Raw genomic sequence first — 20,068 nt, forward strand, 5'->3', positions numbered from 1 at the left:
TTTGTTTGCTAGTATTTTGTGTCTATTCTGCTCTCTTTTCCTTCTGTAAAATAAACATTGCTATTTGTTCAAATTTATCTAAAATCTTTGTTAACCATCTTTTCTTATTTCTCTGCTCTTTCTGTCTGATGTAGAATACATCCTATAGAAATTCCTTTAGGTGAGGATCTTTCATGGTAAAGGCACATTTTAATATCTTATTCCACTGTCTTTTGGCTTTCACTGTTGCTGTTGAGAAGTCAGATATTTTGCCTTTGTTTCCATGTCTTTTCTGTTTGTCTGCTTTTTAAATTTGATTAACTGTATTTTGAAAGTCTTTTTCTTTGGTGTAAACTGCAGTTTTACTATGAAGTGACTGGGTGTGTATTTCTTTGCATTTACCCTTCCTGAGATTTGTTGGGCTTCCTGGATCTGAGAATTGGCATTTTTCTATCAATACAATTCTGGAATTCTACGATTCTCTGTCACTGTCCCTTGAAGTATGTATTACCCCCTCTCATTTCTCTTTTATCTTCTTTTGGAACTCTAGTTAGAAATATTTTGGATCTTCTTGCTTTATTTTCCATGTCTCTAAACCTCTCTGACATACTTTGTATTTCTTTATATTTCTGGCCTAGATCCTGGGTTATTTCCTTAGGCCTACCTAGTTCACTAATTCCCTCTTTAGTTGCCTCTAATCTGCTGGTTGGTACATCTGTTGGGTTTTTAATTTTAATGATTATATTTTTCATTTCTAGAAATTACTTCTATTTTTCATCTTGCTTGGTTGGTCTCTTGCGCCTTGCTTATGTTTTCAGACTTCTTTGTTATTAGGCATATTAAACATAGCTATTTTATAATCTGGGACTGAAAATTCTGCTCTCTGAAATCTTTTGGTTCTTACTGTATTATCTTTTTCCTCCATTTCTTGCTCTCATTCATGATGCCCTATCTGTTTTTAAACTGAGAAGTGTTCATTTTCCATGCAGTTTTATATCTTGGAACTATTTGATGTCTCTTATTGAGGATGTGTTCCTGCATAGAGAGTTTGCATTTGCCTCTGTTAGCTGCTGGGGACACAACTTGGGACCACATTAAATTAAAGTCAGCTTAAGATTTTTGGACCACGTTGGTAGCATGAATCCAGACTATAAACTTGTGTGAGCTGCCTTATCCTTAGGATTTTCAGGGCAGTTTTTCTCTTCTCCACTATGTGACACCAGAGTAGGTGCAGGCTTGCTTCCTTGCTATCCCCTTCTCTGTGTGTTTTTTCTAGGTCGCAGTAATGCCAGGTGTCTAGCTTTTTTTCTGGGTATCTCCTGTTAGACTCTCCATCTTTAGCAGAACCTAGTTTTATTCTTTGTTCTCCCATGCCACTTGCAGCTGTGGAAGTAGAATCTCAAAGAATGTAAGCTTCAACAGAAATCTTCAGGGAAAAAACTGGCTTTGGTCTGCTCTCTTATTCTACAGAGGTCCTGCTTTCCCTTCATTTTTGCCCTCTTCACATCATTTTGCTAGCTTAGCAATGCATTTGAAGAGTTTTTTTTTTCCTAGTCTGCTGTGCAGCATTAAAAAGAAGTCCTTGGGGCTTCCCTGGTGGCGCAGTGGTTGAGAGTCTGCCTGCCGATGCAGGGGACGCGAGTTCATGCCCCGGTCCAGGAGGATCCTACATGCTGCAGAGCGGCTGGGCCCGTGAGCCATGGCCGCTGAGCCTGCGTGTCCGGAGCCTGTGCGCTGCAACAGGAGAGGCCGCAACAGTGAGAGGCCTGCGTACCGCAAAAAAAAAAAAAAAAAAAAAAGAAGTCCTTTATTTATTCATTTATTCATTAATTTATTCAAGGAGTATTTATTGAGCACTTCTTATATGGCAGCAAATGAGAATGACTCTCTGAGTTTATATTCTCTTTATTACTGAAATAGAAAATTAAGCAAAAAAAGTATAGTAAGTACTATAGAAGAAATACTGTGTGCTGGAGGGGCACCTAACTGAGTCTTGAGTGGTTGAGGAAGGTTTCCATAGGAAATGATATCTAATTAGTGACCTGAAAGTAGGCATTGGTGTGATGAATGGTGGAGAAAAAAGGTAACACTGCAAGTAACTTAGTGTGTCTAGACTAGTGAGTAGAGGATCTCGTGGTGGGGTTGGTAGTTTTGAAAGTACAAGGGGTGAAACTCAAGAGGTAAACAGTAGTCAGATTAGGGTTTTGTTTAGGAGTTTGGGCTGTTTTATAGGCAGCGGGAATCTATTGGAGTATTTTAAGTAGAGGAAGTACTTAATCAGATTTAAGATTTTAGAAAGATAACTAGATGCAGACTGGAAAACAGATTGCAAAGGAGGGAGACTGAAAACAGTAATACAAATGAGGCTGTAGTCTAGGTTAATGTCAATGATTTTTTTAAGGGAGTAGGTGAACGCAAGAGATTTAGGAGCTGAGTAATTAAGACCTGGTGATTGAATTTGGGGGACTGAAAGAGAGAGGGTCAAGTAAAGGACAGTGCATGGTTACTGGATTGGATTGGGTGATTGTGTCGGTGATTTCTAAAATTAAGGGACTTCTCTGGTGGTGTAGTGGTTAAGAATCTGCCTGCCAATGCAGGGGACGTGGGTTGCTCCTTGGTCTGGGAAGTTCCCACATGCTGCAGGGCAACTAAGCCTGTGCGCCACAACTACTGAGCCTGTGTTCTAGAGCCTGTGAGCCACAGCTACTGAGCCTGCGTACTGCAACTACTGAAGCCCGTGTGCCTAGAGCCCGTGCTCCGCAACAAGAGAAGCCACCGCAATGAGAAGCCTGCGTACTGCAACGAAGAGTAGCCCCCACTCGCCGCAACTAGAGAAAGCCCGAGCAACGAAGACCCAGCACAGCCAAAAGTAAATAAATAAAATAATTAATCTATAAAAAAATAAAATTAGGAATACCAAAGCTGGAGTATATATTAATGAGAAGGTGAGGATTCATTCTTGGACATCTGAATCATAGGTGCCTCTGGGGCATCTTAGCAGATGACTAGTAAGTAGGCAGTTGGTTATACTACTTTTCTACTGTGAGACATGATCTTTTGGCTGGATTAGTGCAGTAGCCTCTCCCGGGGCTCCTTAATTCCACTCTTACTTTCTCATTATATTTCAGCCAAACCAGTCTCCTTTTGGTTCTTAGAAAATACCAAACTTATTCTTGTTTTAGGGTGTGTGCTCTAGTTGCTTTTTCCTTCCAAGATGCCCTTCTTCATGTGGCTGACCGTTTTGGTCATTTACATCTTTTTAAAAATATAAATAAATAAACTTATTTATTTGCTTAATTAATTAATTAATTTATTTACGGTACGCGGGCCTCTCACTGCTGTGGCCTCTCCCTCTGCGGAGCACAGGCTCCGGACGCGCAGGCTCAGTGGCCATGGCTCATGGGCCCAGCTGCTCTGCAGCATGTGGGATCCTCCCGGACCGGGGCATGACCCCGCGTCCCCTGCATCGGCAGGCGGACTCTCAACCACTGCGCCACCAGGGAAGCCCTATTTTTAAATTTATTTTATTTTTGGCTGCGTTGTTTCTTTGTTGTTGCGCGCCGGCTTTCTCTGGTTGTGGTGAGTGGGGGCTACTCTTCGTTGCGGTGCGCGGGCTTCTCATTGCGGTGGCTTCTCATTGTGGAGCACGGGCTCTAGGCTCGTGGCTTCAGTAGTTGCAACACGCAGGCTCAGTAGTTGTGGCTTGTGGGCTCTAGAGCACAGGCTCAGTAGTTGTGGTGCACAGGCTTAGTTGCCCTGCGGCATGTGGGATCTTCCTGGACCAGGGCTTGAACCCATGTACCCTGCATTGGCAGGCGAATTCATAACCACTGCGCCACCAGGGAAGTCCTGGTCATTTACATCTTAAATGACATGTCAGCTCTGCACACCCAGTCAGTCTTTAATATTACACTCATTTTAATTCTCTGTGTAGTTAGCACTTATTACTGACTGATATTTTCAGTATCTGCTTTATTTTTCCCGCCGTTTACAAGCCTCGTGATAGCAGGAACTTCAGTGCCTAGAGCAGTGGCTTGCCCATAGTAGGGGTTTAATATTTTGTAAATAAGTGAATGCATAGAGTTCTAACCTGGGGATAGAGATTTAGGAGTTATTAGCTACACCCAGGTGGTAACTGAAGTCATGAGTGTGTTTGAGACAGTATAGGGAGAGAGTTTAGATTGGGGAGATAAGAGCTAGTACAGAATCCCCAGTGAGTAAGGGACAAGTGGAAGAGGAGGAGCTTGCAAAGAAGACTTGAGGAGGTGCAGTCTGGAGAGGTAAAAGAAAAGCCAAGCAGAGTATGGTGTTAGGAAAAAAGAGTATTTGAAGAAGAATAATAAACATTTCAAGACTGTCTTTCCTATAGTCGGATGTCTTTCACAGGGAAGATTTGACAGATTCCTTGAGAAACCTGTGTTTATGTTTATGATGCCTGTTTTTCATCCTTTTCCCTAAGCCTCATCTTCTTTTGGGCTTACTACGCAGTTTTAGCCAGTTTCCTCTCTTTTCCTTGTGGTGATGGAGAGCTGCTGGGGTAAATATTGATTGAGAGTTTGATATTAGAGGATGAAGGAATGGAGGGTGTCATGAGTTCCTAAGTTCCAGAAATAAGCATATTTATTAGAACATTGAAATGGGAGAAGAAACAGATGATGAAATAATATAATTAAAGGTAAAACATGTTTTAATGCTTTTCTGAGATGAACATCGACTCAGGCAAAAATATTTAATGTTGGTTCCACTATACAGAAGGCTTGAAATTGAAATCTGTGACTAGGTTTCTTTTTTCTCTGCTGACTGAAATTAAGATGTTAGTTTATTTTATTATATTCGGAGTACATTGTTTATTGATTGTTTTATTTTGGGCTCAAGTTTTCAGAATTTGCTTAGGCCAAATTAGACCTTGTTAACCATCAGATAGACAGCAAGTAATTGCTTGATTGAAAGATAATTTGTATATTTAAGAGTTTGAGATCGACTTCTGAATAATTCAGATCACATGATAAAGTCAGAAACAGCTCATTAAGAGGCAGAGACTTGCTAAGGAATCCTTAAGTTTTTAAGGAGCATTCAAATGTTTTAAATTTTAGTAAAATCAGTTTTAATTTTGCTAATGACAGCAGATGTGTGGCAAACAGCCAGGGCTTGAGCTTAAAACAAACTTCTAGAGATATTCATGGATAGAATGTCTGGTTACTTATTGAAATCATAAAGATTCTACTCCAGTGATCCAGTGTAAGTTTATTAAGATGGTGGTGTGCAAAAAAAGTATTCATACATGTGTTTGAGCCATTTACTAGCACTCCTTGTTTGTGATTCTTTTTTGCTGCACTGGGTGGCTTGTGGGATCTCAGTTCCCCAACCAGGGATTGAACCTGGGCCATGTCAGTGAAAGCCCAGAATCCTAACCACTAGGCAACCAGGAACCTCCCTGTGATTCGTAACACTATATAATTAGTAACGTCTAGACAGTTTGTGGTGAGAAGAATATCCAGAAGTATCAGTTTTAGGGCTTCCCTGGTGGCGCAGTGGTTGAGAGTCCGCCTGCCGATGCAGGGGACGTGGGTTCGTGCCCCGGTCCGGGAAGATCCCACATGCCGTGGAGTGGCTAGGCCCATGAGCCATGGCTGCTGAGCCTGCACGTCTGGAGTCTGTGCTCTGCAATGGGAGAGGCCACAACAGTGAGAGGCCCGCATACCGCAAAAAAAAAAAAGTATCAATTTTAGAGCAACTTATTTTATGTGATTTGTTTGAATGACTTTGATCATTGTAGAGAGGAGGGTTGTCTGTGAAACTTTAGACAGTAGATTTCAGTTGTTCAGACACTAGGTGAGTGTTGAAAGTTTATTATTCTACCACTCTGTCCCTTCACTTTTCTCTGCCCAGGGCTGTATTCCCCAAAACAAAATTTTTAAGTAATTGATATATAGATTCTATAGATAAAGATACTTTAGAATTAGTTTGCTGTGTAGGTAGACAAAAATAAAATATCAGTTATTTAACTGATCAATGTCAAATGTTATAAGCCATAGTTATTAATTAATTAAATAGAAGTGTTTTTAAGCCTTTTTTTTTTTTTTTTTTTTACTACTATGCCATCATAACCTACTTAGGATCTGATGAATAGTTAAAATAAAGCCTTTTGGGATTTTCTGCACATTTTGGTTATCAAAACATACCATGTAGGAAGCAACCTAAGTGTCCATCAACAAGTTGAATGGATAAAGAAGGTGTGGCACATATATACAATGGAATATTACTCAGCCATAAAAAAACGAAATTGAGTTATTTGTAGTGAGGTGGATGGACCTAGAGTCTGTCATACAGAGTGAAGTAAGTCAGAAAGAGAAAAACAAATACCGTATGTTAACACACATATGGAATCTGAAAAAAAAAATGGTTCTGATGAACGTAGGGGCAGGACAGGAATAGAGACACAGACAGGGGCAGGACAGAATAGAGACACAGATGTAGAGAATGAACTTGAGGAGTACTCATATTTTGAAACACAAACTGGCAGAAATAAAAGCAGAACAAGGAAATCTGGGAAAGAACCAACTATAGAGCTTACGAATAAAAGTGTGATCACTAAAGTAAGAATTTAATAGATTAAATAGCCATAGTCAAGTAGAGAATTAGTAAATTGAAATTCACCCTGAATGAGCATAGGAAAGCAAAAAGATTTTCCAAGAAAATGAAAAAGCTTTAAAAAGGCATGAAGCTCTAGCCTATATTTAATAGGCATTTCAGAGAGAGAGAGAGAGAGAATAGAGAAATGGTGTAGAAATTATATATAAAGAGATAATGGATAAGAATTTTTCAGAATTTGAGAAAAACAAGGATCTTCAGATCAAAAATACACTTTTAGTACTAAACAGGGTAAATGAAAAGAAACCCATAGATTTCAAAACTGAAACAAGAAACAACCCAACTTAAAAGTTGCCAAAGAGAAAGTCAGCTTGCTATCAGTACAATTGTTGCTCTCTTGAAGTAGACTTTTTATCTGCAACAATATGCAGAAAATAAGGGAGGAGTGATTTGGAGTAATAGCCATGAAAGGGTAAGAGGAAAAATAAATGTTACCCTAGAATTTTATACTTGTCTAAATAATCATTCTAGAGGGAAGGCAAAATAAAAACATTTCACATATATAAAGATGACTATCATTTACTACTAACCTACCCACATTAAAAAAAAAACTATTCAAATATGTATTTCCATAAGATGCAGAGTAAACTCAGGGAAAGAAGCGTTGGGATATAAAAGGGACAGTGAAAAGTAAGAAGTGGATAAAATGTGTTGGAAAGTTAATTATTGATAGTAAAAATCATAAACATTTTATACTAAATGCTACAATTTTAGTCAAGAGTAATAAGATAGAAGAAGTTTTCAGTGGTTAAAGGTTTTTTTCTTGTTCAGAGGAAGGTAGAGATGGGGAATAACAGATGGTTAGAAAGATTTATAGGAAAGTTATGTATGTTAAATTGCTAAATGGAATCATGAAAACAGTAGAACTATAATCTTATAAATTTGAAACCAGCATGGGCGTGGGGTGAGAGGAGGATATAGAAAACTTTATAAATCTAACAGATGGCAAGAAAGGCAAAAGAAAAATAAAAGCAAAGGAAAAAAAGGATGGTAAACCGAAGTCAGACGATAAGGTGGCAGAAGTCTAAATCAGGTAACCAAGTAGTCAGTCAGCTTTCATGGTGTTGCCTATCATTTATATATACTCATATTCTAAATATGTAGAAATGGTTCATTTCCATTTATTTCATCATTTCCACCTCTATATAAAATAAAATCAATATTTCCTTGATTCCATCCTCTTTTCCAGCTCTTACTAAAGTCCAGATATTGCTTTCACTTCCTCATCTCCCATTCTCACCTCAACCTGTTGCTCTGTCCCTACTCTTCCTGCTGAAACTGCTGTTGTCAGAAGGTTGCCAGTGATCTTCATGTTGCTGATCCAGTTTTCACTTCTATCCTCTTTTCCCAAAAATACACAAATATCTACTTATAAATCAATTATTATTTTAAACATAGAGGTAATGTAGGAAAGTGGTTAAGAGAGGAGACTAATCGAAATGACTTGGGTTTCAATCCTGACTGTGCTTCCATGTTTAAAATACTAGCTGTGTGACTTTGAGGGAAGTTCCAAAACTTCCTGAATAAGATGAAGATAATAATAGTACTTACCTCAGAGCAGTTTTGTGAGGATTAAATGAAATAATGCAGGTAAAACATATAGTGTACTGTATGTGGCACATGGCACATACTTAGTAAATGTTAGCTATTGTTAATAAGCTCCAAAATGTTATATTATTGAATGAAGATATGATAAAAGGTTTTAAGGGTGAGATTTTTATTACAAAATATTTGATACATATAAAAGAATACATGCTATGTATATGTAAGTTAGAAAGCATAATAAAATCAACGCCTGGGAATTTACCACCTAACCTGAGAACCTTGCATTCTTCTTTTTAAAACCTTTTTATTTTATTTATTTATTTATTGTTTATTTGCAAGCTGCATGCGGGCTTCCTCTAGTTGTGGGGAGCGGGGACTACTCTTCATTGCGGTATGCGGGCTTCTCATTGCGGTGACCTCTCTTGTTGCAGAGCACGGGCTCTAGGCATGTGGGCTTCAGTAGTTGTGGCACACGGGCTCAGTAATTGTGGCTCGTGGGGTCTAGAGCGCAGGCTCAGTAGTTGTGGTGCACGGGTTTAGTTGCTCCGCAGCATGTGGGATCTTCCCGGACCAGGGCTCGAACCCGTGTCCCCTGCATTGGCAGGTGGATTCTTTTTTTTCTTTTTTTCTTTTTTTTTTTTTTTGAGGTACGCGGGCCTCTCACTGTTGTGGCCTCTCCCGTTGCGTAGCACAGGCTCCGGATGCGCAGGCTCAGTGGCCATGGCTCACAGGCCCAGCCACTCCGCGGCATGTGGGATCTTCCCGGACGGGGGCACGAACCCGTGTCCCCTGCATCGGCAGGCGAACTCTCAACCACTGCGCCACCAGGGAAGCCCGAGGCTATCATCTCTTCATATGTTTATTGGTTATTTGTATTTCCTTTCTTGTGCAAGTTTGTTCTTGTCTTCTGCCCTTATTTTTTCTAATGGGTTGTCTTTTTGTTAATAGATCTGGAGGAATTCTTAAATATTCTTGATAGTTATCCTTTGTTGATTATATTTGCTGGATATATCTTCTCCTATTTAAGTCATGAATTTACCTGGAATTGGTTGTTTATGGTGTGAGGTAGATTACAGTTTTCTTTCATTAAATTTTTTGGAGGGGAGGGAGTTGTACAGTTGTTCCAATAACCACTTAATCGTCATCCTTTCTTCATTGAATAGTATCTATAGAACAGTTTTGGGTGGAAGAATCGACAGCATGTGCCCTTGTTTTAAAGTGATGCATCTAAATTTTCATGCAATATTTGTTATAGGTTTGCTTTACCCTTTAAGGAAGTTCCTTTTTGTCCTAATTTTCTTAAAAAGGTTTGAAACTTGTATGGGTGCTGAATTTTATTAAATGCTCTTTGTTTAGCTCCTGAAATGATTCTATAGTTTTTCTCCTTCAATCTGTTAATGAGGGGAATTAATAGCTTTTCTAATGTTTAACTACTCTTTCATTCCTAGGATAAATCCAACTTGGTCTGTGATAATATTATCTTTTTTTTTTTTTTGGTGGTACACGGGCCTCTCACTGTTGTGGCCTCTCCCCTTGCGGAGCACAGGCTCCGGATGCGCAGGCTCAGCGGCCATGGCTCATGGGCCTAGCCGCTCCGCAGCATGTGGGATCTTCCCGGACCAGGGCACGAACCCATGTCCCCTGCATCGGCAGGCAGACTCTCAACCACTGCGCCACCAGGGAAGCCCATGTGATAATATTATCTTTTTTATACATTGCCAGATTGTCAGCTAATATTAATTAAGTTTATAGGTTTGTATGAAAACAACTGCTTAATATCTTTTTAAAAATGAACTTTACAGCAGAGAATATTGGTGCAGAACTGAAAGCTCCACTTATTAAGCAAGAACCTCTCCAAGTAAGAGGTAAATATATTTTATTCTATTTTTTATTATAATGGTGTTTTGAATTAACTATATAAAGTTAGTTTATATAGAGCTCTTTATAGTTATAAGGGAATGTTCATTTTTCTTTAAATATATTGACCATAACGATTTATTCTATTTATAAACTAATTTTCTACTGAAGTTTACTTTGCATTTTAATCATAAATTTTATGCAAGTTCTTTTTTCAAAAGCCCAAAGAAAGGAGTAATGGCAAATAAAAATCATCAATTGCTTTATCATTTTTAGAAAAGTAATGTGATTAATAAAGAAAAAGAGGCCAACACCTACAGCTTGTTCAAATCCAGGTAGAGTTTGGACATTCTTGTCTGATTTCCTTTTCTGGGAGTGATTGAGTGATGAAGGAATTCTTGTTTGCAGCTCTCTTCTTTATAACGCGCTATGGCTTCCATCTCCAAAGTAGCATGTTTCATGGAGGTACTAATTCTGTGATTAGGAGCACCATGGCTTTGGTGTCAGATAAAAGTGGATTCAATTTGTAACTTCAGGACATACTAGCTGTATGACTTTGGGCAGTTTACTTTATTTCTCTGAGCCTTAGTTTCCTCCCTATAAGATTGTGCTAAAAATGGGACTTCTTTTCTAGGATAACTTTGGAGATGATAGTGTACAGTCACAATTAAGACTACTTAATGTTGTCTTATCATCAGTAATCTGGGCTAGGACAGGCCAACAGGGATTTCTAGCTACTTTGAAGAAATTATTAAAAAGTAATGTAAAAAAAAAACCTAATCTTTTTGAAGAGCAATGTAATTCTCCTCTCTGATCCTGAGAAGTGTATTTGGACTTAGAATTTTAGGATTTTTAGAGTAAGGTAGTTTAGAGAAACTCATGCAAAAAGAAACCTGAACTTCTTTATATACTTTTTTTCAAATAAGGTTTTGGTTTTTATATTGAACTTTATTTTTGAAATGTTCTTGTTAACTATTATTTGTGCCTTTGATTTTAATAGTTCGTGTGTTATTTTAAGATTCTTTTTACCTACTGTAGTGATGGATAATTTTAGTCTTAATTTATTCTTTCAACTTGTAAGTACAATAGAAAACTCAATAGTTACTAGACATTAGAATAGAATATGAAGTGGCTAGGTAACAATTTTCAGAGGTTTGCTTATGTTATTTGTGTTTTGTGACCAAAAGTCTCACTATAAAAATGAACAGACCAATGTTGACTGTAATTTTTAATTCATAGACTATAATTGATGCCAAATTGGTATTTTATTTTATTATTGATGTCTCTGGCCTTTTTATGAACAGGTTGATACTTGATAACAGGAAAAATTTAGAAGGCAGTATTTTACCTATAGTCTATAATTAACTTCCTATAATCTTTAACTGATAAAAATGTTCCTTATAGTTACTTCATCTTCGTTACATTATGTGAAATTGCCCAATGACTTTCAGACTTTTTTGACTGCAACCCACTTCAGAAATACTAATGATCTAGTATATATATAGATTACTATATGTAACTGAAACAAGTTTTCACAAAAAGTGCTTGTTCTTCATTATGTGCAGTACTCTTTGATTACTTTCTATTTTCATTTTTTATAAAATGCTGGTTTCACCAGTGTTTGTAAAACACCGAACCAATGTCTAATTTTTTATTGAAACTTCAGTTCATTTTCATTTAGACCCTAAGCAATTTAAATTGTACTGGTACGATTTAAACAGACCAGTAATACCTATATAAGGTATCCTTTAGACAAAGGGTTGACATTTTGTCATCAGTTACTGATGAACTATGGAGATAAAGCTGGGTGGGTACAAGTGTAATTCTGTCCTGTTCTGTACTTGGAGTAAACTTCTTTTTTTCTGACGCCATTCAGTGCATCACGAAAAACAGTTTTCTATGGAATTTATTAGTGAATCCACTTAAAACTCAGCATATGTTCATCTTCAAATGTGACTTCCAACGTACATATTTAGTATGTTTTCCTATATTTTTGGTTTTAGTCAAAGCAGTCCTTAAAAAGAGGGAATATGGACCAAAGTACACTCAGAATAATTTCATCACTGGAGTCAGAGCAATGAATGAGTTCTGCCTCAAATCCAGGTACAGTAATTTTTTAAAAATGGGGTAGTTCTATCTAAATCTAAATAACCAGTTATTTCCTAGAATTTGTTAACCCGCTAACATCCATGTGGAAACTTTACCATGGCTCCTTCCTAAATTGAAGAAATATTTTTATTCAGTTAAAAAAATGTTACAATTTTGGGGCTTCCCTGGTGGCGCAGTGGTTGAGAGTCCGCCTGCCGATGCAGGGGACGCGGGTTCGTGCCCCGGTCTGGGAAGATCCCACATGCTGCGGAGCGGCTGGGCCCGTGAGCCATGGCCGCTGGGCCTGTGTGTCCGGAGCCTGTGCTCCGCAATGGGAGAGGCCACAACAGTGAGAGGACCGCGTACCGTGAAAAAAAAAAAAAGTTACAATTTTTAGCTTACTAAACTGAAGGCTGCTCCAGCACGAGCAGTTCCAGTGTTTCTTGGTTCCTTTAACTCAAAAAGGTAGGTTCTTCAATATCTTTGTGTCACACAAGAACCTTAGGAGTTTATTGTTATGTTAATATGTAGTAAAATTATCGATAAGTTTATTTGCATATTTGTATAACTTTAAAATTTTGGTTTTTTTGGTAAAGCAGTTTTATTATGTTTATGTTCACACTCCAGCTGTGATTCACGTTGAGTATAAATTATTTTCCTTCTCTCTGGTATCTTGTTATTAATTTTCTTGTAATTAAAGAGATTTAGTGAGGTATTTTCCACAAATTTAAACTTTTCCCCCTCTTTTGTGTGTTTACCTAGAAAAACCATATTTATGTGCAAGATATCTTGGTAATTTTGACATCAGATGATCTAGCCTCCCTCACCCCACCCCACCCCCAGCCCATGGTCATATGATCTATGGTATAATATCAAGAAATAAGGATTCCTGTAATCAGTTTTATAACTTCCATAACTATTGAAACAACAACCAATTATAATAATGATATAAAACTATATTCTGTTTCACATACAACAATTTTGTGAGTTAAGTAGGTTAAGTATTGCTATCTCCACATCATAGGCCAGGGAACATAATAAAGAGTGATGATGTAGCTTACTTAGTGAGTCAGTGACAGAGAGGGAACCAGAATATATATCTTTCGTTACTTGGTACAGACTTTTTTTTTTCTTTTTGTTTTTTGCGGTACGTGGGCCTCTTATGGCCTCTCCCGTTGCGAGCACAGGCTCCGGACGCGCAGGCTCAGCGGCCATGGCTCACGGGCCCAGCCGCTCCGCAGCATGTGGGATCTTCCTGGACCGGGGCACGAACCCGTGTCCCCTGCATCGGCAGGCGGACTCTCAACCACTGCGCCACCAGGGAAGCCCCAGACTTTTTTTTGATGTGTGATAGTTGATTGTTAAACTTACTTTATTTTATTTTTACTTTTTATTTATTTATTTTTTGACTGCGCCACACAGCTTGCAGGATCTTATCCCTGACCAGGGATTGAACCCAGGCCACGGCAGTGAGAGCCTGGAATCCTAACTATTAGGCCACCAGGATACGCCCCAAATTTTTATTTATAGGTCTTTTCGTTGCTATTACAAACTTTCCTTAGGAAGACCAATGATCAAATTTAGTATCACTATTTAGCAGTGACTTGATGAATGTATTAACCTTTCAGAATTTAAGAGAAAGGAAAATAATTAAATAGCATGAAATTGACACATATTCTTTATAACTTGGTATCTATGAATGATATTACCACTTAGTATTAATCTGGATATAAACAAATGACTGTAAATTTTAAATTTAAATTCTTAAATAGAGGGATAATACTCTAATCCATGTTCTTTCCACTTTTCACTTTCTTTCTTCATACATCAGACATTGCAATGGTGTGTCCCTAGCAGATAAAATGCAAGCACTAATAAAGGAATTGACTCTCTACATATTATGTTATGGTATCTATATTGAGCATCAAGAATAATTCTTAGTGTTTCAGCTGTCTCTAAGTCACTTTTGTGTACAAAATGTCATCTTTAAACTGCTTTTTATAGGCTATACAGATTTAGCTATTAAAATGAGGATCAGTGTAGTGGCTTTTATCTGCCCTTAATCCTTTTAAGTACATGAACCATATGAACCTTGTCTGAATAAATTCAACATATTTCTTTCTTCAGTGATCTAGAACAACTTCGAAAAATCAGACGACGAAGTCCTCATGAAGATACCGAGTCCTTTACTGTATACTTGAGATCAGATGTGGAGGCAAAGTAAGAATATAGTTCTTTTAGAATAAAAATACAAGCTGAATTTGGGATTAATAAAAATGTATTTTAGACAGACTTAGAATTTTTAAAATGACATGTTTTAAAAGCAGAATATTTTTACATTTCTAAATTTATCTGAGAGTTACTAGTATGTACTAGTTAGCAAAAAAAGTCATAATTTATGAGAAAACTTGCTGTTGAATTCACTCATACTGTTTAGATTTAATTTAGAAAAATTTAAGTGCTTTATATTTTTCCTAAAGGACCTTATGCTTTGTTGTTAAATTCTCATATAGTTTTAGTTATCTAGATTTAAATATGATTATAATAAAGTCATTAAAATTGTCATTGTTGGTGGTCGTGTGTACATAGATCTTTGGAAGTTTGGGGAAGCCCTGAAGCTCTTGCCAGAGAGAAAAAACTTCGTAAGGAAGCAGAAATAGAATATAGAGAAAGTAAGTATATTAAATTTACAGCTGAGTTAACTGAAAAGCAACTTGTAAGTAAGACTTGTGCCTATAATAACTATGCCCTCCCTAGTGGTTGCCCACCTCTTGGCTTTGGCTTTGTTGCTTCTAGCAAATACCAGTTTTCATTTTGGGATTCAATTATTTTATAAAAACAGTATTATTTGTTTTCTCCTCTATAGCTTTTTAAAGATCATGAGAGCAAGCAAAGGTAGTTCGTGGTTTCTATAAGATATATGAATATTAAAACTTAGGGTCTGATTTGAAGATTGTACCTGTTTAAAGGTAAATCCTAGTTTCTAAGGGGTTTTGGCCTCTCAGAAGAAGCAAACAGCTGTTGCGCATCTTTATATTCACAGATATGCTAAGGAGAGCTGCACTTAAATCCACAGGAATGAAATGTTTAGTTTCTTTTTTTAAAATTTGTTTTTCAGTGAGGTAACATTGGTTTATAACATATATTTCATGTGTACAACATTATATTTCTACTTCTGTTTACCCTACAGTGTGATCACCACCAAAAATTGAGTTTTCATCTGTTACTGTACAGTTGATCCGTTTTACCCATTTCACCCTCAAGTAACCACTACTGTTTTCTGTATCTACATTTTTGGTTTGCTTTGGATTGTTCATTTATTTCATTTGTTTGTTTGTTTTTTATATTCCACATATGAGTGAAATCATATGGTATTTACATCTCTCCATCTGACTTGTCTCACTTAGCAGATGGTAAGAGTTCGCCTTTTTTATGACTGTGTAGTATTCCATTGAGTAAAAATACCACATCTTTATCCATTCATCTGTTGTTGGGGGCTTAGGTTGTTTCCATATCTTGGGTATTGAAAATAAATGCTACAATGAACATAGAGGTGCGTATATCTTTTCTAATTAGTGTTTTCATATTCTTTGGATTAAATACCCAAAAATGGGATAGCTGGATCATATGGTAATTTTATTCTTAATTTTTTGAGGAATCTCCGTACTGTTTTCCTTAGTAAGCTGCGCTAATTTGCATTCCCATCAACAGTGCATATGGTTTTCCTTTTCTCCACGTCCTCACCAACACTTGTTTTTTCTTACCTTTTTGATACTAGCCATTCGAACAGGTGTGAGGTGATGTCTCATTGTGTTTTGATTTACATTTCCCTAATAATTAGTGATGTTGAACATCTTTTCATATTCTGTTGGCCATCTGTATGAAAAAATGTCTTTGGAAAAAATGCCTATTCAGCTCCCCTGCTTTTTTTTTTTTTTTTTTTGCGGTATGTAGGCCTCTCACTGCTGTGGCCTCTCCCGTTGCGGAGCACAGGCTCCGGACGCGCAGGCTCAGCGGCCATGGCTCACAGGCCCAGCCGCTCCGTGGCATGTGGGATCTTCCCGGACCGGGGCACGAACCCGTGTCCCCTGCATCGGCAGGCGGACTCTCAACCACTGCGCCACCAGGGAAGCCCTCCCCTGCATTTTTTAATTGGGTTCTTTTTGTTGTTGTTGTTTAATTGGGTTGTCTGTATTTTTTGGATATTAACCCCTTATCAGATATTTCATTTCTTTTCCCATTCATTAAGTTCGTTGTCTTTTCATTTTGTTGATGGTTTTTTTTGCTGCATAGGAGCTTTTTAGTTTGATGTAGTCCTGTTGGTTTATTTTTGCTTTTGTTTCCCTTACCTGAGGAGGTATAGCTAGAAAGATAGAGTGAAGACCGATGTCAGAGTGTACTGCTGCTTATGTTTTCTTCTAGGAGTTTTATGGTTTCAGGCCTTACATTGAGGTCTTTAATCCGTTTTGTGTTGATTTTTGTTTAAGGTGTGAGATAATGGCCTAGTTTCATCTTTTTGCATGTAACTGTCCCATTGTCCCAATTTTCCCAACTAATGAGTTGAAGAGACTGTCCTTCTTCCATTGTATGATGTTTGCTCCTTTGTCATAAATTAATTGTCCATATATGTGTGGGTTTCTTTCTGGGCTCTAAATTCTGTTCCACTGAAGTATGTCTCGTTTTCTGCCAATACCATGCTGTTTTGATCACTATGGCTTTGTAATTTAGTTTGAAATCAGGGCATGTGATACCTCCAGCTTTATTCTTTTCTCTCAGTATTGCTTTGGCTATTTGGGGTCTTTTGTGGTTTCATAAAACTTTTAGAATTTTTTGGTTCTATTTCTGTGAAAAATGTCCTTGGGGTTTTGATAGGGATGTGTTGAGTCTGTAGCTGAAATGTATTTTTTTTTTTTAATTGGGGTATAGTTGTTTTACAATGTTGTGTTAGTTTCTACTGTACAGCAAAGTGAAGTAGAGTTCCCTGTGCTATACAGCAGGTTCTCATTAGTTATTTTATACATATTAGTGTATATATGTCAATCCCAATCTCCCAATTCATCTCATCCCTCCTTTTCCCCCTTGGTGTCCATACATTTGTTCTCTATGTGTGTCTCTATTTCTGCCTTGCAAACAGGTTCATCTGTACCATTTTTCTAGATTCTACATATATGCATTCATATACAATATTTGTTTTTCTCTTTCCGACTTACTTCACTCTGTATGACAGTCTCTAGGTCCATTCACATCTCTACAAATGACCCGGTTTCATTCCTTTTTATGGCTGAGTAATATTCCATTGTATATATATGTACCATATCTTCTTTATCCATTCGTCTATCAATGGGCATTTAGGTTGTTTCCATGACCTGGCTATTGTAAATAGTGCCACAATGAACATTGGGGTGCATGTTTCTTTTTTTTTTTTTTAATAAATTTATTTATTTTATTTATTTGTTTTTGGCTCCTTTGGGTCTTGGTTGTGGTGCATGGGCTTCTCATTGCAGTGGCTTCTCTTGTTGCCAAGCACGGGCTGTAGGCACATGGGCTCAGTAGTTGTGGCTCGTGGGCTCTAGAGCACAGGCTCAGTAGTTGTGGCACACAGGCTTAGTTGCTCCATGGCATGTGGGATCTTCCTGGACCAGGGTTCGAACCCATGTCCCCTGCATTGGCAGGTGGATTCTTAACCAGTGCGCATCGGCAGGCGGACTCTCAACCACTGTGCCACCAGGGAAGCCCTATTTTTAGTTTTTTTAAGGAACCTCCATACTGTTCTCCATAGCGGTTGTATCAATTTACATTCCACCAACAGTGCAAGAGGGTTCCCTTTTCTCTGCACCCTCTCCTGTAGCTGAAATGTTTACTTTTTCTTTTTTTTGGCTGCACTGCACGGCTTGTGGAATCTTAGTTCCCTGACCAGGGATTGAACCCGTGCCCTCTGTAGTGGAAGTGCAGTGTCCTAACCACTGGACCACTAGGGAATTCCATGAAATGTTTACTTTTTTTTTTTTCTTTGCGGTACGTGGGCCTCTCACTGTTGTAGCCTCTCCCGTTGCGGAGCACAGGCTCCGGACGCGCAGGCTCAGCGGCCATGGCTCACGGGCCCAGCCGCTCCACGGCATGTGGGATCTTCCCGGACCGGGGCACGAACCCGCATCTCCTGCATCGGCAGGCGAACTCTTAACCACTGCGCCACCAGGGAAGCCTGAAATGTTTACTTTTGATGAAAGAAATACATGTGGGTGTCAGGGAGCCCCAGAATTGTGGTATCACTATTCAGTTAATGGCTTCCATTGGGTTTCTTTATAGGCAATACAGGTGCTAATATAGGATATGATGAAATCTTCGAGTAGGGAGTAATCCATTGGGGAATTAGATACTTGTACTACAGTTACAGTTCTGTTACTCTGTGGAACTGAACGGTAATGTGGCAGGATTAAAGTAGAGATAGACGTGCTAGTATTTGCAAAAATTAGACTTTTTTTTTGGTCAGGCTTTATTTAGGAGGATTCTGACTTCTTTAACTATATTTCTAAGTTCTGCATAGGACCAAGGCTTAAAGGTGACAATATTTCCTTCTCATGAGTTGGTGAAATTTCTAGGTGGAAATTATGAGACAGTTGTGGTCAGTAGCACAGGAAGAAAAGGGGTTGGGAGAGTGTTTTAAGTGTGTGGGTGTTCAGTGTCAAGAGGGACAGCAGTGGGTAGGAAGGAGATCAGGAGATCGGAAGAGCATGAAGAAGACTTGCAGGGAAGGAAAGAACAAAGTAGGCAAAGTCGTAGTGCTCAACTTCACTTTGGCCAGTGGAAACATCTCACATTGGCTCCGAAGTCCTTTTGTCATAATCCAGGTACTGTTGTAGCATCCTTGCTTTTAAGTACAATAAGATATTTCAGGTTTATTTAGTATATTTCCTGCCCCAGATTGGGAATCAGCCATTTCTAATAGGAGACCCTTTCCTTTTAATAGGAAATAAAATTGAGAGACCTATGGGCATTAGGGATACTCATTCTTAACAGGTTGATGTATTTTTAAGGTCTTTTCAGTGGACAGAGCTAGGAAGTACTTTTTGTTTCTTAAGAAAAGACACATAGGTTATTCTGATAAACATTGTTTCTTTTCTTTTTGTATCTCTTACACTGAAAATCTTATTTCTTAATTCATTAACATAATTAATTACATTTTTGGTTTGTTCTTATGTGGGTATACACACATATAGAGAGAATACAGTGTAGTTTCAAACTAACAGGATCGATATTGCTATCAAGGTGTTTTAAGATTTCTGTTTTTTTTTTTTTTGGTCATCATTATATATCCCACGAGGGAGATATATAGTCAAATGTCTATCCTTTAAAGTCACTTTTAATTTCTCATTGTATGGATAAACCATCTAACAGATGTAAAATTAGCTTCATTTGTTTCATTTTGCTTTACATTTTGAGAAATTATTTTTATTTTATCATTTTGTAAAATGTTTACACAATTCCAAAGCGACCTTTACCAGACAAAACACTTCAGAGAAGTTTAGCTCCCATCCCTGTCTTCTCTACCCTACTCCCTCTCTCTAACATGGGTAACTGTTTAAAAAATTAGTTTGGGGTCTTTCCTGGTGGTGCAGTGGTTAAGCATCCACCTGCCAATGCAGGGGACATGGATTCAAGTCCCGGTCTGGGAAGATCCCACATGCCGCAGAGCAGCTAAGCCCATGCACCACAGCTACTGATCCTGCGCTCTAGAGCCCGCGAGCCACAGCTACTGAAGCCCGCGCGTCTATAGCGTGTGCTCCATAACAAGAGAAGCCACCGCAGTGAGAAGCCCGCACACCACAACAAAGAGTAGCCCCCGCTTGCTGCAACTAGAAAGCCCATGCACATCAACAAAGACCCAACACAACCAAAAATAAATAAAATAAAATAAATTAATTAAAAAAAATTTAGTTTGGGGGTTATT

The 20,068-nt window shown here is 38.2% G+C and overlaps 1 protein-coding gene across 5 annotated transcripts in view; it reads left to right on the plus strand.

Moving 5' to 3' along the window:
- Positions 1-20,068, plus strand: part of SLC30A9 (solute carrier family 30 member 9) — a 72,472-nt gene that overhangs the window by 12,647 nt on the left and 39,757 nt on the right. For 3 of the 5 annotated variants that reach the window (XM_019928255.3, XM_019928258.3, XM_073805196.1), the window contains exons 3-6: positions 9,978-10,040; positions 12,036-12,135; positions 14,248-14,340; positions 14,692-14,792. In XM_019928255.3, the coding sequence (XP_019783814.1) occupies positions 9,978-10,040; positions 12,036-12,135; positions 14,248-14,340; positions 14,692-14,792 (357 nt within the window). The remainder of the gene's footprint in view (positions 1-9,977; positions 10,041-12,035; positions 12,136-14,247; positions 14,341-14,691; positions 14,793-20,068) is intronic. The other 2 variants (XM_019928256.2, XM_073805195.1) reach the window with 2 other exon arrangements.

The sequence above is a fragment of the Tursiops truncatus genome, chromosome 5 (genome assembly GCF_011762595.2).
Source record: "Tursiops truncatus isolate mTurTru1 chromosome 5, mTurTru1.mat.Y, whole genome shotgun sequence".
Classification (NCBI taxonomy): Eukaryota; Metazoa; Chordata; class Mammalia; order Artiodactyla; family Delphinidae; genus Tursiops; species Tursiops truncatus.